We start from the raw sequence: 27,967 nt of genomic DNA, 5'->3' as shown, positions 1-27,967 counted from the left end.
CGCCGGAACTGCAGCGTCGGTCGTGGGCCCCGCGGAGAGGTCCGTTGCGGGAACGGTCCCCCCGCGCCGCGCTGCGCTCGGCGACACGGCGCCATGGGGCTGGCCTCGCGCGCGCTCTGCGGCGCCGCCGGGGCCGCCTGGCGAGAGCGCTTCCCCCTGGGCGGTCGCGACGTGGCGCGCTGGTTCCCGGGACACATGGCCAAGGGTGAGGTGGGGGCGGGGGGGGCCGGGGTCCGCCCGCCGGCTGCGGCCGTCTCTCTGTGCCCGTGTGTGCGCCCCCCGGAGTCCGCCACCCCCGCGGCGTCCCCGGGGCCCCCTCCCGGCGCCGCCCCCAACCCGCCGGCGTCCCCAGCACCCGTTCGCTCGTCAGGTTGACCGCGCGTGGGGCGGGCGGCCGCGGCGGGCGGCAGAGGTGTCCTGGGGTGGCCCTGAGACCCAGCAGGTCCCCTCCGCCACTTCATTTCCCGAAGCCTCCGTTTCCACATCTGTTTCCACAAAGAGATACTTTCCTGAATATCATGTTGAGGGCTAAACGAAACGGAGGGAAGAACTTTCCAAGCTGTGCCGTCATTGCAGCAGGTTTAAAACACAGAGGCATTGCTGTCTTCTGCCAAGCCTCCCGAGGAGATCCTTACTGTCCCTGACAGCTCGCTGGGGAAGACCTCTGGGAGATGGCCGCTCCAGCGCCGGCTCCCTTCGCGCGCTCTGGTGCACCGGGTGCACGGTGACCGAGTGCCGCGCGTCTGTGCCCCGAGGGCTGGTGCAGTGGCCGCGTGGGCACGGGAGGTGGCAGATGCGAGAAGCTGCAGGATGCTCCCAATGCCCCGGTGTGGCTGTGTGAGGGGCGCTGAGCGGCGCACCGTTCCTGAGGAGCCTTGTGACTGGGTTGTGTGTGTGGTTCCTGGTGAAGGGTGAGTGGCTGAAGTGGCTACACAGTGAGTCGGGTGGTCCGAGTTGCCTGTTCTGTAGCTGAGACCAACACCTGTAGAGGGTAAATACTCCACGTAGAGCCCTCCGAGGGGATGGGACGCAGACATGCTGCTGCACCTCAGGCAGGGCCTCTTCTCTTTCCGGAGACACCACTGTCGAACTTGAAAGAGGCACTCAGCAAGCGGCCATCAGTTATGGTGACTTAGGACGCTTCACTCAGATGTATTCTTGTTTAGGTTGTTTGTGGTGGTGTGTCATTCGTGACAGTTTGAACCTATCACTCCTGAAAAGCCATAGACCCATTAGGCATCCTTCTGTTTTCCAGGGCTGAAGAAGATGCAGAGCAGCCTAAAGTTGGTGGACTGTATCATCGAGGTCCATGATGCCCGGATATCCTTTAGTGGTTGTGATCCTGTGATTTATAATAAGAAATATATGTATATTTGGTCTTTGTCCCTGTTTCTGGCATAGAGCTCCCAAAACCCTGGGTATTTCTTAAGTGATGAGAGTGATAAAGGTGTCTGTTGATGAGGTGACTTTTGGAAACCTGCTAAGTCACCTAGGTTTGACTCCTGGTTGCCAGGTGAAACAGTCCTGCTATAGGAGATTGGAACCTGCAGTTCCCCCCCTGACCTTTGGGAGGGGAGGGGGGCTGGAGGTTTAACTGATTGCCAATGGCCAGTGATTTAATAAATGAGGCCTATGTAATGAAGCCTCAATAAAGACCTAAAAAGACAGGGTTTGGAGAACTTCTGGGTTGTCAGATGTGGATATGGAGGGAGAGTGACACATTTACTCTTTTTAAAAAAGATTTTATTTATTTATTTATTCATTCATTTATTTATTTAGAATGGGGGGAGGTGGTGCACATGCAAATGCAGGACAGGGAGGGGCACAGGGAGAGAGAATCTCAAGCAGACTTTGCTCTGAGCAGTGGGCCCAATGGGGGGCTTGATCTCACGACCCTTAGCTCACGACCTGAGCTGAAATCAAGAGTTGGATGCTTAATTGACTGAGCCACCTGGGCGCCCTGAGAGTGGCACATTTAGGGCATGGAGGCTCTGTGCGCCATCCCACATACATTGTCTTACATGTTTCTCCTATCTGGCTATTCCTGAGTCATATCATTTTCTAATAAGCCAGTAATCCAGTAAGTAAAATTTTCTTTTTTGAGTTTTGTGAAGCCACTCTAACTAACTGAATCCAAGGAGGGGGTCATGGAAACCTCCCATCTATAACTAGTGGGTCAGAAGCACAGGTGATGGCCTGGACTTGTGATTGGCACCTTGCAGGGGGTATCTTGTGGGACTGAGCCCTTAGCCTGTGGGATCTGACTCTTTCTCCATGTAGATAGTGTTAGAATTGAGTTAAGTTATAGGACATCCAGGTGGTGTCACAGAATTGCCTAGTGTTGTGGGCTCCCTCGCTCCCAACTCTGTTGGAATTGGGTGTGGCATCCTAATGGTAAGGGGAGGCCGTTATTCCTGAATCCGGCAATGCTCAAGCAGCGGGAGGCATTCCTGGCTGTTACCTGGTCTCCGTGCACCTCCTCTGTCTGGCCTCTGCTCTGGTCTAGTCTGCTGCCACAGAGGGTGGCACCCTCACCTCTCAGTTATTGGCACTTGAAGCAGTGGTTCTCAGCCCTCATTGCACATTAGAGTTTCTCCAGGAGGGTTTAAAAAATCCTGGTCTGGGCCCCTTTCCGGACCAGTTAATCAGCATCTGTGGTGTGGGGTCCAGGCCTTGTGCTATTTGATGCTCCCCATTGGTACTAGGGTAACGTCTTTGTTTCTGACTTCTGCCTGGCACACCCAGACCTTCCAGTCCAGTCCAGCAGTGGGTTCTCTCGGTGGGGTTATGCAAGCTTGATTGAAATGTGTCGGCCAACAGGGTTTTCCTCTGTGCCTGAGGCGTGAATTGGCAAGATCTGGTGATCTTGTTCACTAATGAATATACTTTCAGACCTTGTTTCTCTTGTTTTTGAGCTATGTTTGGGTTCTCTTTATGTGATGAAGGTGTTGGTTTGAGAGTTGTTACCAGCTCAAGGGTGTCTGATGAGGGACCATTTTCACTATTTCATAGACTCTGGAACTTTTGTAATAAAGTGTCAAGTTTATTTACTGTAGGCTAAATATGTCAATTTATAGGATATCCCATGCTGGTCAGAAGTGTTTGCTGGCAGTCATGTGTTTGATTATCAAAAATGATAAACCAGTAATTGTTACTGCACAGTGAGTGGACATCTGTGTTTTGGTTTCTAGACCTCTGCCTTTTTCTCCAGGACCTGGCAAGGAACCCTGGGCTGGGTTAGGGGCCCTGGGAGAGAGTCTGAGGCTTTTGATATTCTGAATTACACAGGATTGGTTAACCCTTGAGGGAAGAGTGAGATTTATGGAAAGTCCTTTTGTGTGGGGTGCGGGCATACCCTTAACTGGTGTCTAGACCCAGGGTGTGCTGGAGGCCTCGGGAGTTTCACACTTGGACTCGGTAGGAGCTGAGTGTTCAGAAGATAAATATATAGCCCTCTCTTCCTGCCTGTGTTAGGGTCCCATGAGGTGGGACCTATCCTGATTGCCCGAGGGTCCCTGGCCCAGGGCGGAAGGGCCTGACAGTGCTGGCGAGAGGAGGCAGAACCTTCAAGGATGGTTTCCATGGGGACCCTCATCCCTTTGGCGGTAACCAGAGGGTGGCAGTGGTTTGAGATAGACTGGTTAGGACTTTACGGGATGCACTGTTTTAGAGTGATCAGATCATTCATTTTGTTATGTACCTTGGCAGCTAAACAAAGAACCAGTTACAAAACCTTCCACTGAGCTTTGTGTTTTGTTTTTGCCACCATCATTCCTGTTGGGGAAGGCATGTGAGACCCACTGCCCTGCGTGTCTGCAGTGAGAACGCGGCAGCGGCAAGGCGTCTTTTTCCCCAGCTGGGAGGGCAGGACAGGGGGTTGGTCTCATCCTTCTTGGAGCGTGAGGCTGGGCTGGCTGGCAGGTACTTGCACTGAGACTGGGTTTCCTCCTCTGCTCAGTTTCTTCTAAAGATTTCCTTCTGAAGATGGTGTCAGTCTGTGTGACAAGATGGACAAGATATATTAATGGGCTGGTAAAGCACTGAGGGAGTTTTTTCCTTAATTTTGCCACATTCCACTTTCAGGCCGCAATCCTCTGTTTCAGGAAACTCTTGGGCTTAAGCCTCACATGCTGGTCCTCAACAAAATGGACTTGGCGGACCTGAAAGAGCAGCAGGTGAAGGTGCCCGTCCCAGATGCCGTCAGCCTTAGGGTTCCTGTGTCTGGGATTGCAAACAAACACGGTGTTGATTCACCCAGGCAGTCTTGCTTTGGCGAACAGCCCTTTGTTTGCAGAGGTATTCCTATATGATTTCTCAAAATGACATGCCTCCCTCTAATTTATAATGATTAATTTATGGTCCAAAGGACCAAGATGTGCCTCTCTTATGCGACATGGCCGGGCTGTGTGGCTGGAGCCGGGTGCCCCACCATGTGGCCTCTGGCCCATTTGGCTGGGAACACTGAAATGGGGCTCTGGCTGCAGCACTGATGTTCACAGTTTAGTTCATTTTAATGAGTTGTGTTTCAGTAGCTGTGTGAGGCCGGTGGCCACAGGCGCAGGCCACAGGTACTGACCTGGAGGTCTCCCATGATGGCTGCATCTACTACCCCAGGCACCCACACTGGCCGGCCAGTCCTGCACACCCAGTATTTGGAAACTAGAAGGGTGGGGGGCCCAAAGGAACTTCTTCAAAGCAGGCAGGATCGGGGGACGCGAGTGACCAAGTGACCCAGTGCAGGGTTTTCCCATGTGTCGCAGAAGTTCGAGAAACACGAAGGTCTGGACATGCTGTTTTCAAGCGCTCCCCTCTGTTCTTGCTGCGCAAAGGGCGGGTGTCAGAGCATGTGCGGCCCAGCTATCGTCAGGTTGTTAGTAGTGCAGTTTTCTCTTTGTTTCCAGAATGTAGTTTAGGGTTCCTTCCTTGTTTTTAAAAAGCTTTATATTCTTTTCTTCTTTTTTCTTCCCTTCCCTTTCCTTTAAGATTTTATTTATTTATCTGAGAGAGAGATCACAAGCGGGGTTGGGGGAGGAGGGGCAGAGGGAGAAGCAGGCTCCTGATGCCTTGGCTGGATCCCAGGAGCCAGAGATCTGTTTGTTTGAAGGGAAACGCTTCATTGACGGAGCCACCCAGGGGCCCCTAGTTTATTTATTTTAGATAGAGAGAGAGAGAGTGAGAGAGAGCTCGGGGAAGTGGGGAGGGGCAGAGGAAGAGGGAGAAGCAGACTCTATGCTGAACACGGAGCCCGTTCAATCTTAGTTGATTGTGGTGTTTGAGTTACTTAAGCCCCAACCACAAGCCTCTGTGTCAAGTTTCCAGGGAAACATAAACACTGAAGCCACCGGAGTTCTTTTGAGAATCCAAGCAGAAGCGAGCCCTGACCCAGGTGCAGGCACCTTTTGTCATTTTGAGTCCTCCTGCTGTGCAGATCAGGCAGCTCAGGTCGTCCAGGAACTAGGTGCTCGTGGGTCTCAGTGCATGTGCAGGTGTAGTAATTTATCACAAGCTTTGCTTTTACTGGTTGAGATTTGAGTCTTAATCAGTGATTGCTTCTGCCCTTAAATGCTAATTTTTGTAGAGTGCTGGGCAGTAAGGCGACCTACCATAGGGACACAGTGGTATCTCCCTCGGCTGGGAGCTGTTCTCAGGTGCTTCTGTGGCAGAGGTCCTGGAGAGGAGTGGAGAAGCCCCCAGCAGTGGCTCCTCATGTCTACCTCTGAGTGCTGGGTTGGAACATCCGCTGTGAATTTATACACATATGTCTTTGTTGTGGCCTGTGTCTTAATCTGCATCATCTAACAAATAACTAAAATACATAACTAAAACTAAATTAGTGAATGACTTTTTGTTCATTTAGGCATCAACCATATTTTTAGGTCAGTAGCTGATCAAACAATATGGTTTTAAAAAAACAGGATTCCTACACTGCATTCGTTTAGTGTTAAGACCAGTAAATTCATATTGGCCTTAGTTTACTTTTGGGCTTTTAAAACATTACATATATTTTGTAATTGGATTGGGTTCAAGCCTCAGTTTACAGGGGAGCTAGGCAGAATACTCAGGTGTAACGAAATCACTAGTGGAGACCAGAACTGTTTGATGCTGGAAGCGGCTCCTTGTACATGAAGGGGCCTGAGTCCTGAGAGGCAGGCGGTGTCTGTGCTGAGTCTTCATCACCGCTGGAGCCCGGAGTACATGGGCCCCTGGCCAGGGCACTTCCCTCCTGTCCTCACAGGGGGGCCGGGCGCTCCTGCGCTCTGCCCGAGGCCCTCTGCCTGAGGCCCATGGTGCTTTAGCACCTGCTCCACCTGCCCCCCTGCAGCCTGGCTCTTCCCAGGCCCTGCTGCTGTGGCTCTGAGCTAGGGAACATGCCTGGCCCTGTGGCGAGGGTGGGGTTGGGGTTCTAAGCTCAGATTCTTGGATTTTAGCATATCATGCCACCCATACTTGCATTTAGTATATAAAATGGAAATATTCTCTTTCAGAAAATTATACAACACTTAGAAGGAGAAGGCCTAAAAAATGTTGTTTTCACCAACTGTGTGAGGGATGAGAATATCAAGCAGGTAGGTGTCCCTCTGTTTCGCACTCTAATGCTTTTGCTTAAATACATTTAAAAAATCCCACAGATTATCTCATGCTCTTACAAGAAGCAGAGTTTCAGAGACAATCCGTAGGTTTGCGGGGGATCCTGGTCGAGAGCAGGTGGGCTCCGGACAGCTTGTGACTGTGGAGGACAGTGCCAGGCTGTCGTGTGCACTCGGGGCCGTAGCTAGGACGATTCTGGAGATCTGGGGCCCCGTTCTCTGCCGTTGTATGTTAGGGTTATTTCACTGGCTGATATGCAACTTGGTGGGAGATGGCTGCAGTCAGAGCTGTCACCCTCTGGGGGGCTGACCTGCTCACTGCTGGTGGAGGGACAGGACATAGCACAGATCACCGCCCCCTTGGGGCCCCAGCACATTCTAAATCCTGATGTGGACAGTCCTGGTTCCCCGATGCTGGACCCGGGAGTACAGCGCCTCCAGAAGCCCAGGAAGAAGCCAGTTTCTGTGTGGTTTGTCCTTTGCAGATCATCCCGATGGTCAGAGGACTGGTTGAGAGCAGTTACCGCTATCATCGAGGAGAGGTTGGTTGTGGGGCCCAGTGCGGGCTGTGGGCTGGTCCCTCCTGCTGAGGAGCCTGGGCTCAGCGGCTAAGCAGCGGTCAAGCAGTCCCCATGCTGGGCTGTGACTGAGCTGCAGAACTCCTTGGGTTCTCTCTGTGCTGCTATAGGTACCTGGGAGGGGGCTGCTGCCCCAGCCTGTGGAGCTGCCCTGTGTGCTCTTGTTCTCGCCGCAGGAAGGGTGGGGTGGCCTCCACAGTGACCTTCCTTCCCCTAAACACAGACCTGGGCTTGTGGGGCCCTAGCATGGGCCAGATGAGGCCATGGGCAGGGCTGTGGGCAGGGCTCTGGGTGGTCTGGGTGGACCCCTGACCCCCTGCTCTTGTGCCTGGGCAGAGCCTGGAGTATTGTGCCATGGTGATCGGGATCCCCAATGTGGGCAAGTCCTCACTCATCAACGCGCTCAGGAGACAGCACCTCAGGAAAGGTACTGCCTTTGATGCTGTGGGGCTTTCATCTCTCCCAGTGAGCAGCCACTCTTCCTCTGGTCCCGAGACAAAACTTCCATAGCCAGAGCCTCACGGCCCTCGGGGTTGTCTCTGCACCGACAGGACCCAGTTAAGTGTCTGATGTAAGGTTAAATGGTGACACAGAGTCGTTCTGTTACACATTTTATACTGAATTTGTTTTCTCTCCTGAACATGAAATGTGATGTTTAACATGTGGATGACTTTTCTGCTCTTTGGTGGTTTTGTCTTCTCCCTCATTGACGTCTCAGGGCCCCGCTGCATAGATGAGACCTGATGTCAGGTGGGAGGCATTTGGTGAGGCACACCCCAGGCTGGAAAACTGCATCCCCCCCCCGCCCCGCCCCGCCGGCTCGGGAATGTCCTCCGGGAGCTGCCTGGGCACCTCCTTGATTGTGCTCACCCTGCCGTGGAGTCTCGCAGACGTGCCCACTCTTACTCGCTGTGCTTTACCCTTTGTTCCATTAAATATTTTCAAGTTTCGCACCAGGTCCACGTTGGCTTTGTTTTCCACACCAGCGATGTGTGGTCTGTTAACAAACCCGCTTCCAGTGCACAGACCCCAGACTGAACTAGCCTAGCCATTATTTTGCAGATGGTGTTCTTGGTGCTCATTGCAGACTTGCCAAATCATCTATTTTTTAAAATTGATTTTTCTTTAATTATGGCTTTAAAAAAAATTGTGGCTTTAAAAAAAGTTGTGGCATTAAGTATATTCAGTGCTGTGCATCCATCAGACTATTTCTAGACTTTTCCATTGTCTCCAACTGGAGGTCTTTAAACAAACACGAACCAGTGCTGGGCACCACTAATCTGCTTTCTGTCTGGACCTCACATGAGTGCAGTCACACAGTATCTGTCCTTTCGTGTTGGACTTGTTTCACTGAGCGTGATGTCCTCAGGGTCCATTCATGCTGTGGCTGCGTCCAGATTGCCTTCTTTGCAAGGCTGAATAATACCATGTTGGGTTTCTGTACCACGCTTTGCTTTTCCATGCATCACTGGCAGACACATGTATCTCTTCACTCTTGCGTTGACTCGGCCCCTTGGACAGGGACTCAGCTCACAGGCCTGTTGCGGGCAGTGCTGTGGGAGCAGACTCGCAGGGTGCAGGGTCAGTGTCGGGGGCATGGGGCCAAGTCCTGGAGGCAGAAGCTGGGGTGCTGAAGGAAGAGCTCTGTGGGGACCCTCACGGTCAGGCGCTTGCCTGCCGGTCCCTTGGCAGGTCTTGGAGCACCTTTCCAGGCACTGGGAGGCAAGTTTTAGTAAAAGAGTCACTGCTGTGAGCTGGTTTGGAGCTGAACTGAACACAAGCTCATGTGGGCCTTCATGGTTTCCACGTGTCTCATTTCTTATCCTGTAGCTTGTATGCCAGGCTTTGTGTGTTGACTGCATTCGACAGCCCCTTTTCATCCTGCAGGAAAAGCTACCAGGGTGGGCGGTGAGCCTGGGATCACCAGAGCTGTGATGTCCAGAATTCAGGTAGGGTCCTTGGCTGCTGGGTCTGGAGTTTCGCGCATACACCTGGTGCTTCCTGAGGGCTGTGGGGTGGCCTGCCTGCCTTCTCCTCCACTCTGTTCCCACGGAGCGCTTGCCACGTGCCGGGCACTGCAGCGCCCTTACATCAGACCTCCGGGAGGGCGTGCTCTCACCCCTGTTTTATGGATGAGGGAACCGAGGCACCTGCCCAAGGTCACACAGTGGCCCGTTCTCCCAGGCTCAGCTCAGCCCATCCACACATGCCCTTTTCGCTCTGGGAGGAGAACCTGTTGCTCTGATTTATTCTCCAAACTCAATGGGAACTGATCCTGCGGGGAAGCCGGGAGCTTCCTGAAAAGGATGAACCCATCAGGACAGGGCCCTGGGGCCTTCTCAGAGCCTTAGGAACCTAGCAGCCTGGCTCCAGGAGCCGCCCAGCAGAACGCCTGGAGGGAGCGGATGGCCCGACCGCCCTCTCTGTCCACAGGTGTGTGAGCGGCCACTGATGTTCCTGCTGGACACTCCCGGGGTGCTGGCCCCTCGGATCGAAAGTGTGGAGATGGGCCTGAAGCTGGCCCTGTGCGGTGAGTTGGAGTCCCCGCTTAGTGCCCCCTCCTGCTGCCGGGCCTGGCGGGTTGTGCCTGCTTTTCTTGGCCCGGCTGTGGCAGACACTTCAGAGCGTGCTGAGCGTGCATGGCAGGCAGCCTGTCAGCCCTTGTTCCCAGTGACATGGGCCACTGCTCTGACCCCGTGGACCCCCACGGCCTGGAGTGCGCCTGCCTTCTCCCAGCTTACAGCCAAGGCAGAGTGGTCAGGAGCAGCAGTACCTCTGGTGAGCCGGGAGCTGGTCTCCACTGCTCACCCTGGCCTCCTGGTTCCAGGAACCGTGCTGGACCACCTGGTGGGGGAGGAGACCCTGGCCGACTACCTTCTCTACACTCTCAACAGGCACCAGCTCTTTGGGTGAGTGCAGGGTGGGGGGCGGGCGGGCTGTCCTCTCTCTCATCCGAGACAAACGTCATGTATGAAAATAGCAGCATTAAGGTGTTACGGGACAAATTCTGCACATTATATGTGCAGTGCACAGTTTGAAATGTTTGGCTCTTATACAGTCAAGAAAACCCCCGAATTTCTTGTGCTCTTCGGGGATTACTCCTCTCTACCCCTTCCTTCTCCCACTTTACAGATGGTCCCCCAGCCCGCAAGCCACACCCTGGTGGCCATCTGCCTTGTGTCCCGTCCTCGAACGTCCTAGGAATGGAGTCCCACGGCGTGCGCTCTCTTTTGTTGGGTTCCTTGCGCTCGACGTGATTGCTCTCAGATTCCTCCGTGTTGTGACGCGTGTCGTGACGTGTTGTGGCCTGTGTTGCTCCTTCCTGGTGGCCGCTGTGCGGTGTTCTGTGGTATAGATCGACGCACCTGTTTGTTCTCGCTGGGGTGTTTCCCGGATGTCCCGTGTCGCGTTGAGGACCTTAGTCTCACCAGACGTTCAGTTTTACTGATTTCCACCAAGAACCAGCTTTCGGTTTCATTGACTTTCTCTGTTGTTTGTCTTTTAGTTCATTGATTACTGTTCAATCTTTATTATTTCGTTTTTTCTACTTTGCTGGCTTTCCTTCTGTTTATCAGGTATTGTCTGTCTGTCCTTGCGGTTCTGTGTGTCTGCTTCATGTATTCCAGAGCTGTGTTGTGAGGTGCAGGGGACAGTCTGCGGGCCCTAGTGTCCTGATTTGATGCCCTGTCACCCAGCAGGACCGCCTGGGTCTTCACAGTGCTCTCTGCCCTGACATCTGCCTCGTCGGGTAGTTATACAACAGCTCCAGCTTTTGATTAGTGTTAACACAGTAAATCTTTTTTTATCCTTTCGCCTTGAGCTTATTTGTGTCTTTGTATTAATGTGTTTCTTACAGGCTGCATACAGACAGTGAGGTCTTGTTTCTCATCCAATCTGACCATTTCTGTCTTTTATTTTAGGTCTTTGCACTGTTTACATGTAATGTGATTATTGATATTTGGGTAAATTTGTCGTCTTGTGGGCACCTGGGTGGCTCGGTTGGTTAAGCATCTGCCTTCGGCTCAGGTCGTGGTCCCAGGGTCTGGGCTTGAGTCCTGCATCGGGCTCCCTGCTCGGCGGGAAGCCTGCTTCTCCCTCTGCCTCTACTGTTCCTCCTGCTTGTGTTCCCTTTCTCACACTTGTGGTCTCTCGATCATGCTCTCTCTCAAATAAATAAAATCCTAAAAAAAGCCCAAATTTGTTGTCTTGCTGTTTGTTCCGTCCCCCGTTCTCTTTCCTCTTTCTCTGCATCTGCCTGCCCGTCTCCCTCCCTCGGTCCCTCTGTCTCTCTCTTTGGCCTTTTTTGGATGAATTGGATATTCTTATGATATCCCTCTGTCCGCTCTGTCAGCTTGTCCTCTGTAACTTCTGGAGGAGGCTGCCTTGGTGTTTGAGGAGCAGCTTTGGGTGACATCATAACATGTCTGCAGCGCAAGCTCCTTACGATGGCGCATCTCCCTTCTGCTCTGGGTCTTTGGGCTTCTGTTGTTCTGTGTCTTATTTTGACGTGTTTTGTAAACCTGAGCTATACTGTTCTGTTTATACAGAGACTTTAAGTGTAAGAAATAAACCTTAGCTGTTTACCCATTGCTTGATGGTTCATGGGCTCTGTTCGTGGCTGCTGCTCCTAGGGCCAGGTTCCATGTGGTGTCCCCCATCTGAGGATTTCTCGTCATGCCTCCTGCAGCGCAGGTCTGCTGCTGATGAATTCTTTCAGATTTTGGTTGTTCAAAGATGTCTTTATTTCACATTCGTTTTGGAAGGATATTTGTGCTTTGCGTGAAAGGGTAGATGGACAGCTGTTTTCAGGACTGGAAAGAGGTTGTCCCATCCTGTTCTCACCCCTGTTGTTTCTGATGGGTAATCGGTCATGTTTGCCTTTGTTCCTCCAGCTGCTTTTAAGATTTTCTTGTCGTTCTTTTGAGCAATTTATGACAATGGGCCCTGTATGGCTTTCTTCATGTTTCTTGAGCTTATAGTTTGTTAAGTTCTTAGATCTGTGGGTTTGTAGCCTTTATCAGATTTTAAACCATGATTTCTTTTTTTTTAATTAATTTTATTTTATTATGTTATGTTAGTCACCATACATTACATCATTAGCTTTTGATGTAGTGTTCCATGATTCATTGTTTGTGCATAACACCCAGTGCTCCACGCAGAACGTGCCCTCTTTGATACCCATCACCAGGCTAGCCCATCCCCCCACCCCACCCCCCTCTAGAACCCTCAGTTTGTTTTTCAGAGTCCATCGTCTCTCAGGGTTCGTCTCCCCCTCCGACTTACTCCCCTTCATTCTTCCCCTCCTGCTATCTTCTTCTTTTTTTTTTCTTAACATATGTTGCATTATTTGTTTCAGAAGTACAGATCTGTGATTCAACAGTCTTGCACAATTCACAGTGCTCACCGTAGCACATACCCTCCCCAATGTCTATCACCCAGCCACCCCATCCCTCCTACCCCCCACCACTCCAGCAACCCTCAGTTTGTTTCCTGAGATTAAGAATTCCTCATATCAGTGAGGGCCTATGATACATGTCTTTCTCTGATTGACTTATCTCACTCAGCATAACACCCTCCAGTTCCATCCACGTCGTTGCAAATGGCAAGATTTCATTCCTTTCGATGGCTGCATAATATTCCATTGTGTATATATACCACCTCTTCTTTATCCATTCATCTGTCGATGGACATCTTGGCTCTTTCCACAGTTTGGCTATGGTGGACATTGCTGCTATAAACATTGGGGTGCACGTACCCCTTCAGACCCCTACATTTGTATCTTTGTCAACGTGATTTCTTCCTGTGTTTTCAGGTTCTGCCTTCTCCCGTCCTCAGGACTTGTTGCCCACGTGTCGGCCACGCGCCTACACCCCTGCGTGTCTGACCTGCTGCTCACACCCACCAGTGTGTGTCTCACAGCGTGTGTCATATCTTCTGTGTTTCTGCTTCAGTTCGTAACCATGTGGACTGTGGTTACAATAACTGATCTAACATCTCTGCTAACCCTAACATGTGGGGTGGTTTTACTAACTGATTTTCTCTCATGATGAGTCTGTTTCCCCACTGTCCATGCTTGATAATGTTTGCTTGGCTGCTAGGCATTTTGGATTTTGTCTCTTTGGATGATGGGCATCTTTAGGTTCCTGCACAAATCCTTGAGCTTTGCTTGGGATGATTGTCTGGAAACAGTTCCTTCCGGACCTGTGGGTCTGGAGTTGTTGCCCCATGTGGGGCGGGGCCCTCCCCTGCCCTGTGTACCATCCACCTGCTCTTGGCTCTGTGTGAGCACTGGGCACGGTCCCTCTGCCCTGCTCAGGGTCTCTCCTGGCCTCTGGCTTTGGAGAATTTCCTTTCGCACATGTGCTGAGCCCTCCTCTGCTAAATATAGAGGTTGGTCGATTTCTAGAATTCTCTCTCTGGGCAGCTCTGGCGTCTGGTTCAGCTGGTGGTGTCTCTGTTCCAGCAACCCTCTGGGCTCTGTGGGGTCATGAGGTGCCGTGCGGGGCAGTGGTGGGTCCCTGTTTACATTCTTCATAGCTTGATGTCTGGTGCCTTGGACACAGTTCTTTTGTGTGTTTTTGGTTGTTTCAGGGGAGGTAAATTCAGTTCCTGTTATTCTGTTTTACATGGAAGTAAAATTTCAAATTTATTTTTTTGCTTCAGTTGTGTGGGAGTCTGGGCATCTGTGGTCCTGCAGCATTTCTAGAGAATGTTTCTAGAGAATTTCTAGAGTCCCTGCAGGTGGCAGCTCTCGGCTGTGTGCTGGTGGGAGTGCTCTCCTGGGGACAGCTCTCAAGGTCACCAGGACAGAGGGCCTCGTGGGGCTGCCGCCCTCAGAAGTTTGACTTAGGACCTGCATTCGCAGCGTTCAGACGCCCTCTGAGATGGGCACTTCGATGCCCACGTGGGGGCTGGGTCCATGTCTTACTTTCCTCATGGCTGAGCCCCGCCCTCCATTGTGGACCGTGAGGCAAATCCACCGTTTCCTCTGCCATCAGGCGGTCCAGGGTGGAGTTTCCCGGCTCCCGGGGTTCAGGGAGGTGCTTGTCTGTGGATGAGGTTTGTCTCCTTCAGCCCTTCACGGTCAGATGTGCCCGGCCTGGTGCTGGCCTTTCTCATCAGGCCCAGAGCCGGAGTCCTGTGGGACAGGGAGTTCACGGGAGCCACCGGGCAGTTCTCAACAGTGGTGGGTGCTCAGTGTGCTGGTCCGAGGGCTGCAAAAATGCCAAGCACACCTTGTTCCTTCTCCATTGGAGAGAGTGCTGGTGATCCTGGCGCCCCTGACCTCGTGCGGCTGCCTGGAGGCCCTGAGTGTCTCCAGTGGCTTGCCGTGCTGACTGAGGGCTCCAGGCCCTGGGCCTGCTCAGGAATGGGGTGGATGATGCAGCGACAGGCTCTAGTGGGGTCCTTGGTGGAGCCGGGCGTGACCCCGCACGTCCTGGCCATGGCCCCCACTCCCTGACCATTGGTCTGTGTGTAGGTACGTGCGGCACTACGGTCTGGACGGAGCCCGTGATGACATAGCCAGTGTGCTGAAGCAGGTGGCTGTGAGGCTGGGGAAGACGCAGAAGGTGAAGGTGCTCACAGGCACAGGTGAGACGTGGAGGCCTCAGCCCCGGGCTGGGCTTGGAGAACCAGCCAGTGGAGCGGGCTGCAACTGGCTGGGGAGGACATTGTGGGCACATGTGGCTTTTCTGGAAATGGAGGTGTTGCAGAGGAGGGGGCTCAGGGCGGCCCTGCCTCGTGCTGGGTACACCCTGTGTCCCACCCCTCTTAAGCCTCCTGAGGTCAGGCGCCACTGCCCAGACTCTGTGGTTTTTCTTGGTGCCCAAGCTCCACAGGTACCCACCATCAGTCCCTGAGGACGGGCAGGGAGGGGTGCGTCTGAATTCTGGGTCTGCCCTGCACAGAGGTGCCTTCCTCCCCAGACCGTCTTGTCTCCCCCAGGGGATGTGAACGTCATCCAGCCCAACTACCCCGCGGCAGCCCGAGACTTCCTCCGCACCTTCCGCAGCGGGCTGCTCGGCCCAGTGATGCTGGACAGGGATGTCCTGCAGAGACCCCCCTTGGCAGACCCCTGAACCAGTCCAGCTGGCAGGGGCCTCACTCCCGCCTGGCCTTTGGCACCAGAGATTGGGACATCCCAGGCCCTCACAGCCAAGAATTTGACCCTGGGACTCCCTTTCCCAGAATCTCCATGCTGGTCACTGTACAGTACTCAGGTCTCATCTCTAGGAAGGAGCCTGTACCTATGGCCCCTCCACAGCCTGGCCAGATGCTGGTTACAGGGCACGGTGCCCGGAGTCTGGACATCGGGGCTGCTGACACCTCTGAGCTGTCCCTGTGTGCCTCACACATGCTGAGTGTCTCTTAAGGAGAAGCTGATGTTTTCTTAGGAGGTGAGAGTACAATCTGTAATTTAAACATTTTAAAAGGCCTGTCTCTGCTGATGGCTCATCTGCTGTGCGCCAGTAGCACCTTGGGCCCACGTGTTAAGGCCCTTCTCAGCAAGAAAAACTGGGATATGAGCCACTTAGCAAGGGTTCTTGTGTTAGGTCCTTGGTAGTGTCCTGGGTCCTGCAATAAAGACAGTTCTGTTTGCCAGCAGAGTGTTTATTTCACGACACGACTAAAATGTGCACACACAGTGGACAGGAGGGTCCAGACAGCTGTGGCAGCACCCAAGGATTGTCTGTCCCCAGCTGCGTGTGGGCTGGGAGGGTCACTGGTATGGTCAGTGGGGACTCTAGAGCCTCTCACTGCCTCCAAGCACCTTCTAGCTAACAGGACAGTGGGACTCTTCCCCAGGGAACTTGACCTAGCAGCCTGCATTCCAGCAAAGGGCAGGGGAAGGAAAGGGGGTGGGGGTGGACCTGGTCAGCTGCTTTGCCTCTTCTGTGTCCAGTGGGGGCCTGGCCTTCCTGGAAACACCTGAGTCTCTGCAGGGCACCTCTCCTCCTGAAGGTGCCCACACCTGGAGCACACACACTGACCTCTCCTGAGATTACCCGCCCTGGGCGCCATCTGCTTCCTGCTGGAACCCTGACCAGTAGAGTGGGAAGAACTCAAGCGTGTGCTGGTGCCAAGGCCAGACACGCTCCCGGAATCAGGTTGGTGTGTGAAATAAGCTCTTGACTTGAGAATGCCGTTTCTCCACATCCACCACGTGGCGCCATGCGGCCTGTGAGGGTGCCGGAGAAGTTGGCCCATGCCCCTGGCCCCTCAGGTAGAACCGAGTCCCTGTGCAGACTCTCCTGCCTGCAGGTGCAGTGGCAGAATGGTCACACTGCCCACGAGGCCACAGCCTGCTGGTCTTTGGTCTGGAATGGAGGGAGGGGCACTGGGCTGTACCCCGAGTCTGCCGGCGCTGTGGGTACAGGTGGCTGCAGGGAGCTGTGTTCTGCAGCTCTGTGTCCTGGTCTTTGGAGAGAAATGCTTGGTCCAGGGTTCTGCTGGTAGCTTGGAGACCCTCACCCTAACCAGATCTGGGTGTCAGCTGTGGGAGAGCAGAGGTTGCAGGTCCTCCCCCCACCGCCCCCCGGGAGGTGCTGGTGTCCATCAGCTGAGTCCAAAGGCCCCATGGTCTGGGGGGTGGGGGTGGGGGTGAGGGCATATTCTGGAAGGCAACCCAGCAGCAGGTGAGGCTTTCAGTGAGCACCGAAGGAGGGGGAGATCCAGAGGATCCAGGCCTGGGACATTGTCCTGCTGTGGGATATGGGGTGGAGGATGTGGTAAAGAGCCAAGGCCCCCAGGGCTGAGCTCATGGACTGCGACCCAGGCCCGAGGCTTGAAAGGGCTGGCTTTCTGCAGAGGGTGTTTGGGTGCCAGAGGCAAACCCTTGCAAGGCCCGCCTGGCATTTCCTTAGAGGCCTCTTGGGGGGTCTGTCCTGTCCCCAGAACAGCCTCAGATGCTCAGAGAGGTGTTGGAGGGGGCTCAGCTTCCCGGCTTCTTTTGCTGAGCCCGATACTCTCACATCTGTCTGTTTGTCGGGTGCTGGGCTGGCACCTGGCCGCTGCTGCCCGCCTCCAAGGACCTGCCTTGTGGCCGTGTTGTTTGCTGGTTCTGACTTGAGATCTGGCCTGCGCATTCACACCATTCACACCTTGCCCTCTCCTTCCGGCGGCAGGGGGAGAGGCGCCAACTACAGATCTGCTTGAAGCAAAAGTGGGCTGTCCTGGGGAGGGCTGTTTAGTGGGAGTGGCCGAGCCATCCCTGAGGACTAGCGAGCACTGATTCCAGAATGTGAACCTAAACCTCAAAGGAAATGAAAAGCTCTTGAAACTTAAACAATGTGGTTTTCCCCCCAAGATAGGTCCCAAGGAGAGCTGAGTGACTTGTTTCAAGTGGGAGCAGAGTGGCCTCAGGGAGCCCCTAGTCTTGAGGTTGCCCAGGGAGGGGGCATGCCTCTGGGCCTGAGGGTGGGCTGGCAAGGCTGTGGGGCAGCTGCTGTGGCAGGGGTGCTCTGGGCCCCCGAAGTCCCCAGACTGCCTCTTCTGTACAGGTGGTAGGCACACCACAACCCGTGAGAGAAACCTCTCTTCTTCCCCAGAGCCACTAGTCCTTTGGTCCATTCTGGCTGCTTCTGTGGGGAGGGCCACAGGGTCCTCAGGGCCCGCCTCTTTGCCTGGTGGTCAGCACTGTCCATACTCCTCAAGTGTCCGGGATGGGGTCAGGGCAGCCGGAATGGCTTGAACATCCTGGTTTGGCACATCTCTCTGGGCAGCTCGGGAGAGACGGTGGCTGCTGGGCAGGGTGGAAGCACAGGCACCTGCCTTTCTGGCTGGGGAGGACCCTGACCTCCATGCGGTAGGTGGGGCATCCTGGAACTGATGGGCCCTGGTCCTCTGGTCGGGTGGGCGATGGGGAGGCTGGAGAGGGACTTGGGCAGGGCGGTGAACAGGACGCAGCCTCCGGGTGGGTGAGAGGAGAACAGGCTCTCTGGGTCGGAGGCGGTGGGCAGCGGTGGGAAAGGGCCCTCGGCGGCTGGCGGTCTCCGGGGCGGGCCGGAGAGGCCCGCGGGGAGGGCGCCGGCCGGCGGCCGGATCTGGCCGCGAGCCCGGCCGGGCCTAGGGCCGCAGCAGCCCCAGGGCGCCCAGAGCGCCGCCCAGTAGTAGGCAGAGGCATGGGCTGCTGGTGGGCTCCACGCCCGAAGTCCACGCCCGGTAGCTGTAGACGCCTTGGCTCGTCTGGTTGCCGCCTGGTGCCGCGTCCTCGTCGTCCTCCAGGTCGCGCTCCCCGGGGCCCGGGGCCCTTCTCCAGGTGGAGCCCGCCGCCAGGCCCGCGGCCGCCCCGGCCGCCGCACCTGCCGCCGCCACGCGCAGGGAGGAGCCAGCGTAGCGAGGCGCCGGCCTCACGCGCACCCTCGGGGCCCCGCGCGCGCCCCCGCGCAGCCCTCCCCGGGCGCTGCCGCGAGCCCCTCCACGGCCACCCTTGGCCGCGCCGCTGTCGCAGAGGAAGGTGGCGGCTAGCAGCAGAGCCCAGCAAGTCGCGGCCGTCCAGTTCATCTTTGTGGAGCAAACCTGCGGTAAAACGCGGAAAGGACCTCAGCTTCTGTGAGGATCAGGGGACCAGAGGCCTCGGGGCCAGGGGCTCAGGGCCTGGGGACAAGGGCTCATGGGCTCTGGGACAGGGTCTCTGGGACAGGGGCTCAGGGACCAGGGGGCTCAGGGCCTGGACACAGGGGCTGGGGGACCAGCGGTCTCAGGGCTTGGGGACAGGAGACTCAGCACTTGGCAGTACAGGGGCCCCCAGCATCTGGAGAACTACCGGCTCGGGGCCTGGGTGGGCTGGGAGGATTAGGCATTCAGGCCTGGATAGAGGGTGGGAGTCTTGTTCAGTAACGAGTAAGGGGTGAGTTGAAGGGTGAGAGAGTTGAGCACCTCCGGGGGGGGGGGGGGCGGTTATTCTGTGCCTGGGGCTGAAGTGGGAGCAAAGAATGGCGGGTGGTGAACACCCTGCGGTCGGGGAGCTGAGGCCTGGAGGAGGGGGCCCCATATCCTGGGCTGCCCTGGGACCACCGACCCAAGCCTCCAAGGCTTGGCGGGACCAGAGGCCACAGTGGGGTGGGGGATGTATTTGAAGGACAGTCTCGGGGACTAAGTGCCCCCGAGGATCCAGATCACCGTCTGGAGAAAGGACCAAGCGTGTGCCTCTGCCAGGCTCTTCCAGACCCTTTGGAGCAGCGCGCATCGGGCGCAGAGCCCGAGCAGGGGATTCTGGCCTCGCGGGAGGCGCGGAGACGCACGGCGGTGACACAGTGCAGACCCCGCCCCCGCAGGCCCGGACCCAGGGCACAGTTCCCTCCCGCCCCACCCCCGCGCCATGCTCCACCCCCCCTCCCCCTACTCCCGACCGCTTAGCTGAGCAGCTGGGGCGGGGGACCGGGACGCGACGCAGGGCCTAATCCGGGCGGCGGCTCGACCCTCCTCCTGGGGCCCTCCGGTCCTCTCGCGGCGCCTCCATCCCCAGCCCCGCGGTTGCCCGCCCCAACCTTCCGGTGCGCCCGGATCCCGCCGTCCGGCCTTACCTGCCACGGGCTTCTCTCGGAACCGCGGGCTGGAGTGGCCGCTTCAGGGGCCCTGGCAGAGCGGGAAGGAGCGGGCTGTGGCGGAGACCCTGCACCCGAGCGCGGAGTCTGGATTTTGCGCGAGGCCTCCGCCCTAGGATTGGGGGCGGGCAGACGCGGAGGCTCATCCCCCGGGAGATGGGAAGGGAGGAGAAAGAGGCAGTCTGTGAGGAGCGCCCAGCCCCTCTCCCTTCCCAGCACATTCAGCCTCGCTGCACCCCGTCCTAACCCTCACCCCGTCCGCGCCAGCCCCCCACCCCATCTCCTGATTCCACACACGTCCACCCTACTTCGTCTCCATCACCCAGTGGGCACCCAACCCCATCCCATTTCTGCTGCACACAGCGCCCCACCGCCTCCAGCCTCACTCCACCCCTCCTCCTCCTCGTCCCTCGGACACTCCACCCCTTTCCCACCCTCTGCACCCTCTCCCGTTCCCCATCCCTGCCCCAGGCGATGTGTCCCAGACGCGGGCCGCGGAATGCTCTAGATCCTGGCGTCTAGTGCTTTTCACCGGGGAGGCCCAGGGAGGGCAGGGTGCTGATCCAGGGCCTCAGGGTATCCGGAAAGGAGATAATGGGTGACGTTCTAACATCCTGCAGGGCCACTGTTGCGATCCCTCTGGGGAGCCCTCCCGTGGCCACTCCACAGCAAGGGCACTTGGAACCCCACTGCCACAGCCAGTCGGCCTTCCCAGTCCCTGCTGGATGTGACTCTGGGACTTCTTGAAATGGTGCTATGTTGCTGCCCACCTTTGTGGATATCCCACCCAGCCTCTCCGCCTGGGGACACCAGGCTCTCTTGATGACTCCATGACCTCCTCAACTGTGACCTGATGTGATGTGACTTCTCTTAGCTTCCATCAGACCCTCTAGGTCCCCAGAGGCTCAGAACTGCTGAGAACTCAGAACTCCACACACAATCCTGGCTCCCAAATTCCTGTGTTGGAGGCCTGACCCCTAGAACCTCAGAATGTGACTGTATTTGGAGACGGTGTCTTTATAGAGGTAATTAAGGTAAAATGAGGTTAGTAGGGCAGGCCCTGATCTAATCTGACTGGTGTCCTTATAAGAGGAGGAGATCAGGGGGGCGCCTGGGTGGCTCAGTCGTCAAGCGTCTGCCTTCGGCTCAGGTCATGGTCCCGGGGTCCTGGGATCGAGCCCCGCGTCGGGCTCCCTGCTCCGCAGGGAGCCTGCTTCTCCCTCTGCCACTCCCCCTGCTTGGGTGCCCTCCCTCGCTGTGTCTCTCTGTCAAATAAGTAAATAAAATCTTTAAAATAAAAAGAGGAGATCAGGACACACACATGCACAGGGACAGCCACGTGAGGACACAGGGAGAAGGTGGCCTTCTGTGAGCCAAGGGGAGAGGCCTCAGAAGGAACTGGCCCTGCCCACACCCTGTCTCAGACTTCCAGCCTCCAGAACCGCGAGAAATGAATTTCTGGTGTTTAAGCCACCCCATCCATGGTACTTTGTTATGGCGGCCCGAGTGAAGTCATAGAGAACCCAAGGGTTTCTAAAGTCCATATGGAAAAGTAAAAAAAGTACTAATATAACTCATTTTGGAGAAACAAGATCAAAGAAGGACACCCTGCCAGATATTAAGATGCTATAAAAGGTCCTGGTAATAACACTACCTGTAGTCTTGGCAAGGAGCAGACAGCTGGACAGGCAAACAAGAGGGTCACTGACAGACTCAGGAGGCACTTACACATGCCTACGGCAGTCGCACAAGATCGAGAATGTGACAGAGAGTGAGGTACTAAAAGAACCAAATGGAAATTCTAGAACTGAAAAAATACACTTAAAAACACAGGTTAGATATGGCCAGGGAGAATGAGTAACCTGGAAGATGAGAAAGAGAAAATATCCAGAAGAAAACACAGAGAGAAAGCAAGTGTATACAACAGGCTCTTGGGGCAGAGGGGATGCTGCAGCATGCTGGCCCCACAGGGACCCCACAGGGACCCCACAGGGACCCCACACGGGCCCCACACGGACCCCACAGGGACCCCACACGGGCCCCACATGGAGGTGGGGAACCAAAAGGAGAGCAGCGGAAGGATGGGGCAGAGGCAGTGTTTCGGGGCACAGTGCTGACCATTTTCAAAAACCGATGAGGCAAAGCACAATTCTAGAAACATCACAAACTGCAAGCATGATAAATACAAAGAAAACCATGCCCTGGCAAGCAAACACCAAACATCTTGTTAGAAGATCCTGAAAGCTTCCAGAAGTGGGGGAAACCCAATTACCTAAAAGGAGTAAAAATAAGCTGACTTCTCCACAGACGTAAGGAGCAGCTGACAACACAGAAGTGTGGTTTGCAGAGCTGATGACAGCCGGGTGGTCAGAAGCCAAGAGGCACAGATAAAAAACGTGTCACACGAGCAGCCAGAAGGGAAAGGAGGCTAACACAGCTCTACTCATCAGACCGAGTCGACTTGCAGCCTGACAGAGGAAGGCAAAAAGCATTACTGGAGACAAAGAGTAACACTGCTTAATGATAAAAGGTTAAATTTAGCAAGATTTAGAACTAGCAACAGTTCTAAATTTCAGAACCTCAAAATAATAAAGCAACACAATAAGAATATTTACAGCACCAAATCATTTCCATGAATTTAAAACTCTCACATGCCAAGCAATGCGACACGTCTGCAGATACATGTGTACTCTCCAAACACATGACACCCGGGGCCACGGCAGGGGAAGGACTGGAGCATGGGAAGCAATGGGCTCAAGTAAGAAGCACTCACCCTGAACAGGGACAATAGCCCAATAAGAAGGAAAGTGCTGGGTCAACCCAATTTCTGCCCCTAAGTGCCAGAGAACGAAGAAGAGGCAGAAAAACCAGGTATGGGTATGCCATCTACTCACTAGACCCGTCAAGTTTTAAGTCAAATGACATTCTTGTTTCTGAGAAAAGGTGGCAAGTGTGTGGCCTATGGCACCGTTGGGCCTTGCCAGGTCACTTGGTCCACTGTCCAGCCAGCTGAGGTTGGTTGCAGAGCCTGCTCTAAGGCGCTGGGCGCTTAGGCAATGGAGGCCATCCCGGTGGGCTTAGGGACAGGGCAGGTGGGGGCCAGCAGGGCAGGAAGCGGGGCTGGCCACCCTGGAAACTGGCCATGTCCCAGGTGGTGAAGGGAGTGACAGTGAAGAGGGGTCTTCCTGTGAGCTGGGGTCTGTGCTCTTCCTGGCTGAGGGCCCTGCTGGGGAGCGGTCCCCGGCTCAGGTGCTCACGCTTCCTGGGAGAAGTGGCAGGAAGCTCCGGCATTTCCCCTGCTTGTTCAGATGCTCTCGTGGGCATCCTGTGTTCCTGGCAGCTCTGGCGCAGAGGGAAAGAGCCTGGTGGCAGGCTGGAGGCTGTGAGCAGATGAGAGGAGGGGCGTTTGGACTCTCCCTCCTGCAGCTGGCGCTCAGGAGGGACCCGGGGCTCGGAGGAGTTTGGTCAGAGTCTCCCTGATGTCATGATTCCGCAGGCAGTAAATGCTGGGATTGGGCAGTGCCGTCACAACTGAGTAGACCACGGACACCACCTTGTTGAGGTCAAAGGAGCTGGCGGCCTGAGGCCGGGCGTACATGAAAATGGTGGTGGTGTAAAAGGTGGCAATCACCACCAGGTGGGAGGCGCAGGTGGAGAAGGCTTTCTGGCGGCTGTCCATCCCGGGATCCACAGCACCATGGCCAGGATGTGTGCGTGTGAGACCATGGTCACCAGCAGGGAGGTTGCGAGCACAGCCAGGGCTGCAACGGAGTCCAAAACTTCGAGGTGTCGGAGCAGGGGTGAGATGTCACAGAAGTGGTTGAGGACACTGGGGCCACAGAATCTGAGGCGGGAGATGAGAGCCGTGGACACGAAAGAGGCCAGGAAGCTGCCCAGCCAGGCGCTGAGGGCCAGGTACAGACAGAGCTTCCAGTTCATGGTGGCTCGGTAGTGCAGCAGGCAACAGATGGCCAGGTACCGGTCACAGGCCATGGTTGCCAGGAGGAAGCACTCGGCGGAGCCGAGCGAGGGGAAGAGAAACAGCTGGGTGAGGCATCCCGAGAAGGAGGTGGTCCTTGCCCACGCCAGGAGCCCAGCCAGCAGCTTGGGGATGGTCACCGAGGTGCAGAGGGTCTCCAACATGGATAGGTTGGCCAGGAAGAAGTACACGGGCGAGCGCAGTTGACGGCTGGCTTGGATGGTCACCATGATGACCAGGATCTCCAGGATGGTCACCAGGTAGATGATGAAGAATAACCCGAAAAGCAGCTCCCGAAGGTGGCACAGTTCTGGGAAGCCCAGCAAGATGAATTCTGTTACCAGGATCTCAGTGGAGTTGCTCATGGCCCTCCCTGGTGGGAAGGTCACTTCTGAGCACCCTGGAACCCCAGAAAGAGGCAGGTGTGATTGTCCGCTGAGGGCTGAGAAGGGTCTCTCAGGTGCTGCCCTACTGACCTGTCAACCCCCCCCCCCAGTCTAACACATAGTTACCCAGAGCCAGCACCCAGCAAAGGGGCATTGGGTGCAGATACTCTTTCTCCCGATTTCATATAGAAGCCCTCAGGTGTAGGCTCTTCCCGCCCCAACACACAGGTACAGGGCCAGGTGTGTGTGCACACATACGTGCGCACACACACACACCCATCCTTCCAGGTGCACACACACACACACCAGGTGTGCACTTTTTACACACTCCTGGGTGTGCATCCCCCTCATCTCCTCCCCAGGTGCATATAGACTTCCACACACACACCTAGGTGTGCGCAACACACAGCAAGAGAGAAGACCCATTCTGTCTGGTGTGCCTTTTCGGGCTGTGTCCCTGGGCACTTGCCTGGTCTCATCCAGGTCTCCTCCCAGAACGCTCCTTCATGTTGCTCATGCCTGGGGAAGGACAACACTTCTATCTGATGGCCAGTGAGGTCTCTAGGGCTGAGCAAAGCGGCCAGGGGATTTGCAGAAGGGAGGGAGGCTCATCCCCAGCTTTGATGTCTCCAAGTAAACCATGCCTGAGCCAGCCTGAGGTCTTCATCTTGTGTTTTCTGAGCAGCAAAATGGCTGTTTGGGGGATGGGCAGAGCGGTCCACTCAGAGCGGCTAAGGGGCTGCGCAGTTTGGGACTTTGGTAGGACACCCCTGGAGTTAGGTGTCTGAATGATGGGCAGATCTCAGGGAGAGGGTCAGCGAGGGCAGAGGTCCCCGCTGGCGGCCCAGAGGCTCCTCCGGGCTTTCCTGCCCCTTTCGGGGGAGCAGGAGCCTCAGGACCCTCCCCTGCTCCGCCCTGGGAATCTGGGGGAGCTGACCAGGGTTCGAGCTGTCCCCACGGACAAGAGTGCCCGACGGAGGGTCCTCCGGGCCCCGGGCCGAGGGGGCGGCCGCTCCTGCTCACCCCGAGAGGGAACCGCGCTCATGAAGCCGCCCCCGGCGACCCTCAGCCCTGCGGGGAGCGGGCTGACGGAGGGTGGGCTGCGCGGGCTGCTCTGAGCTGGCGAGGGGCACAGGCCGGGGTGCGGAGGGATGAGGACCCCAAATTCTTGGTGAAGTGTCTGCAGGACAGGGGGTGGGGCGTCGGTCGGTGGGACCCGCTTGGACCCCCAGGCTGAGGGCACCGGGAGTCCGGGGTATCAGGGCCCCGAGCGCTGCTCCAGGATCTCCTGCCCTGCGGTCTGTGCCGCCCAGTCTGGCGACGGGGGTTGGAGACCCTCCCTGAAGGCGCGGTCCGCCCAGCCTTCCCCAGGCCCCTTGCCTCAAGAACCACGTTCCCCCGCAGCAGATGCGGGGCCTCCGCCGGGGCTCCGAAGGCCTCCGAGGGCCTGTGGGAAAGCACGCCACATCTCACGCGCTCCCGGCTGCCTCTGGACCCAGGTGGTTTTTATCGGGCTCATAGCGGCCTTGCCCCCCCCCCCCCCCCCCCCCGCCCCGCCCCTGGTCTTCTGCTCTGGGTCTGGAGGACTCTGCGAATTCTCACCTGGGCGGGACTCTCAGAACAATTTGGGGGGGGGGGCGCTGCAGGGTCCCTGGAGGGAAGGTGTAAGGCCTTCCCGCTTTCTCCGCAGTGACAAAGAGGTCTTTGCACGTCTCCTGCCCTCCAGGCGCCCAGGCCCGGGTGAGGCCCGCCCTCAGACCCGCCTCCAGCCTCAAGGCCCCTCCCCTGAAGTTCAGTTTCTTTCTTTTCCACGCATGCCCTCTACTCATTTAGTTATAAAGTAATATGTATAACCACTTGTAACCCTACTCCTGGTGCAAGACGCAGACGCTCAGCTCCTTTCTTCCCGCACCCTGTACTCCCCTCCCCGAGGGACCAGTCTCTGGAGTTCCCGCCGCTTCAGGTGTTTTCATTGCAGATGGCAATATCGTTTCGTCTCCCTTATATTCAGGAAGGGAGGGTGTCCTCCTCTATGTTGCCCTTTGGGTCTTGCCTTCTCCGGTCCCTAGGGTTCTTCCTCTTCTTGGCCGCTGGGCTGCATTTATTTGACACCTGTATGATAATCTTCCCCATCTCCTCAACTCAGTGGACTCTGGCTGCTTCTGCCTGGCCCCCTCCCTGTCTGGTGGCTTGAAAACCCCCAAGGCAACAAGCCAGGAAAGTTGAAACCCCTTCCCTTTGCTTTCCATCCCTCGGGGTCACCATCTTTCATTGCCTCACGTTCAGGATCTTGAAAACCACTCCCCCCCCCCCCCCCATATTTCGTCTGTTTCCTTTCAGGTGGGGCAGTAAATACAATTTCTGTATTCCATCTTGGCTAGAAGTGGGAGCCAAAGTTGTCAACCCCTGCGCCTACATCTGCCTCAGTGCCCCTGAGCTGCAGTGTGTGTCTCCTCCCTTTGGCCGCCAAACCATGCATGACATCTAGAACTCCCGTCCCTTTACCTGCCCTCTCTGGAGGTCCTGCCCTGCCTCTTGTCCGACATCCGGAAACAGCTGTTAAAGACATATAGTATTTATGTAATTATAGTATCATATATAATTATAATCATATTGTATACTTTATTTAATTTTGTCATTGTTTATGGTGGAGAGCTAGACTGATACAAGCTCATTTTTTTTTGCAGCTGGAAACATCTTTATACATTCTCAAAATTAATAGTCTCCTGTGTGTTGTAATATCTTCTCTCAGTTTTTAACTTATTTTTTCATTTTCTTTAAGATGTCTTTTGATAAGCAGGTGTTCTTAAATATTTTCACATGCTTTTAATTAAGGTATAATACAGCAGAATCTACTCTTTTTAGTGTATAGTTCTGCAAATTTTGGCAAATGTATATAATTGTGTAACCACCACCACAGTAAAACTATAGAAGGGTTCCATCCTCCAAAATTTCCTCTATGCTGTCCCTTTGTAAGTAAACCTCTCCATCCCCAGTGCCTGGCAGATCTGTTTTCTGTTCCTATAATTTTGACTTTTCCAGAATGTTATATAAATAGTATCAGAGGAGTGTCCTATTTTGAGTCTGGCTTCCCTTACTTAGTGTCCTACCTTTGTGACTCAGCCATGCTGTTGCATCGATTGGCTCTGTTTGTTTTATTGTCTGTAGTATTCCACTGTATGGAAAATCCACAGATTATCCATTCCCCAGCTGAGGCACATTTAGGTTGTTTCCAGTTTTTGCTGATTATGAATTAAGTCACTATAAACATTTGCTTATACGTTTCTTGTGTAAATGTAAGTGCGGGTTATAATAGAAGTGTACGTTTAACTTTGTAAGGAGCTGTTGTCTGAAGTGGCTATACCACTTTGCACTTGGTATTGAGTTTGGAAAACTGTTATCTAAATAGTTTGTAGTGGTATCTCCTTGTGTTGTTGGGTTTTTAAAAAAGATTTTATTTTTAAGTAATGTCTACGCCCAGCGTGGGGCTCGAACTCGCAATCTAGAGATCAAGAATCACACACTCTACTGACTGAATCAGCCGGGCGCCCCTCCTGATGGTTTTTATTAGCATTTTCCTATTGACTAATGATGTGACTGTCTGTTTGTGTGCTTAGTACCCATTCTTTGGTGAAATGCCCATTCAAGTCTTACACCTATTTGTTTGTTGAGTTGATAGTTTCTTTGCCTTTGAAGTTTGAGAATTTTAAATTCTGAGCACAGATATTCTATCAAGTATTTGATTTGTTTCATTCCCCCCCAAATCATGGCTTGTATTTTGACTCTATCAATAGTCTCTTGAAGATCAGAAATCTTCAGTTGATGAAATCCGGTTTATATATTTTTTTCTTTTTTTTCTTTTATGGATTGTGCTTTTAATGTTGTATTG

At 54.9% G+C, this 27,967-nt stretch overlaps 2 protein-coding genes and 1 pseudogene across 6 annotated transcripts; 1 reads left to right on the top strand and 2 right to left on the bottom strand.

Annotated features, from left to right (window-relative positions):
* Window positions 1-28: 28 nt before the first annotated feature.
* Window positions 29-15,769, top strand: MTG1 (mitochondrial ribosome associated GTPase 1). Of its 5 annotated transcripts, none has more exons than XM_088019844.1 (11): window positions 37-205; window positions 1,256-1,322; window positions 4,073-4,181; window positions 6,486-6,566; window positions 7,073-7,129; window positions 7,502-7,592; window positions 9,053-9,114; window positions 9,599-9,695; window positions 9,993-10,074; window positions 14,646-14,758; window positions 15,113-15,769. In XM_088019844.1, exons 1-11 carry the CDS (start codon window positions 94-96, stop codon window positions 15,244-15,246), a joined length of 1,005 nt encoding a protein of 334 aa, XP_087875970.1. In that variant the 5' UTR covers window positions 37-93; the 3' UTR covers window positions 15,247-15,769. The 5 variants fall into 5 exon arrangements, with proteins under 5 accessions (XP_087875968.1, XP_087875969.1, XP_087875970.1 ...); XM_088019845.1 differs by having other exon boundaries at window positions 40-205; window positions 4,073-4,175; XM_088019842.1 differs by lacking the exon at window positions 15,113-15,769 and having other exon boundaries at window positions 29-205; window positions 14,646-15,103.
* Window positions 15,770-18,232: 2,463 nt separating this feature from the next.
* On the bottom strand, window positions 18,233-18,670 carry SPRN (shadow of prion protein). Its single transcript, XM_028119872.2, has one exon. The coding sequence runs from the start codon at window positions 18,668-18,670 to the stop codon at window positions 18,233-18,235; it is 438 nt and encodes a 145-aa protein (XP_027975673.1).
* A 4,476-nt stretch (window positions 18,671-23,146) lies between these two features.
* Window positions 23,147-24,057, bottom strand: LOC114221782 (olfactory receptor 6B9-like; annotated as a pseudogene).
* Window positions 24,058-27,967: the final 3,910 nt, after the last annotated feature.

The sequence above is a fragment of the Eumetopias jubatus genome, unplaced genomic scaffold (assembly GCF_037043125.1).
Source record: "Eumetopias jubatus isolate StellerSeaLion01/CBP00866 unplaced genomic scaffold, mEumJub1_p1.0 scaffold_17, whole genome shotgun sequence".
Classification (NCBI taxonomy): Eukaryota; Metazoa; Chordata; class Mammalia; order Carnivora; family Otariidae; genus Eumetopias; species Eumetopias jubatus.
The sequence above is the reverse complement of the archived record's forward strand: the minus strand, read 5'-3'. Positions and strand labels throughout refer to the sequence as shown.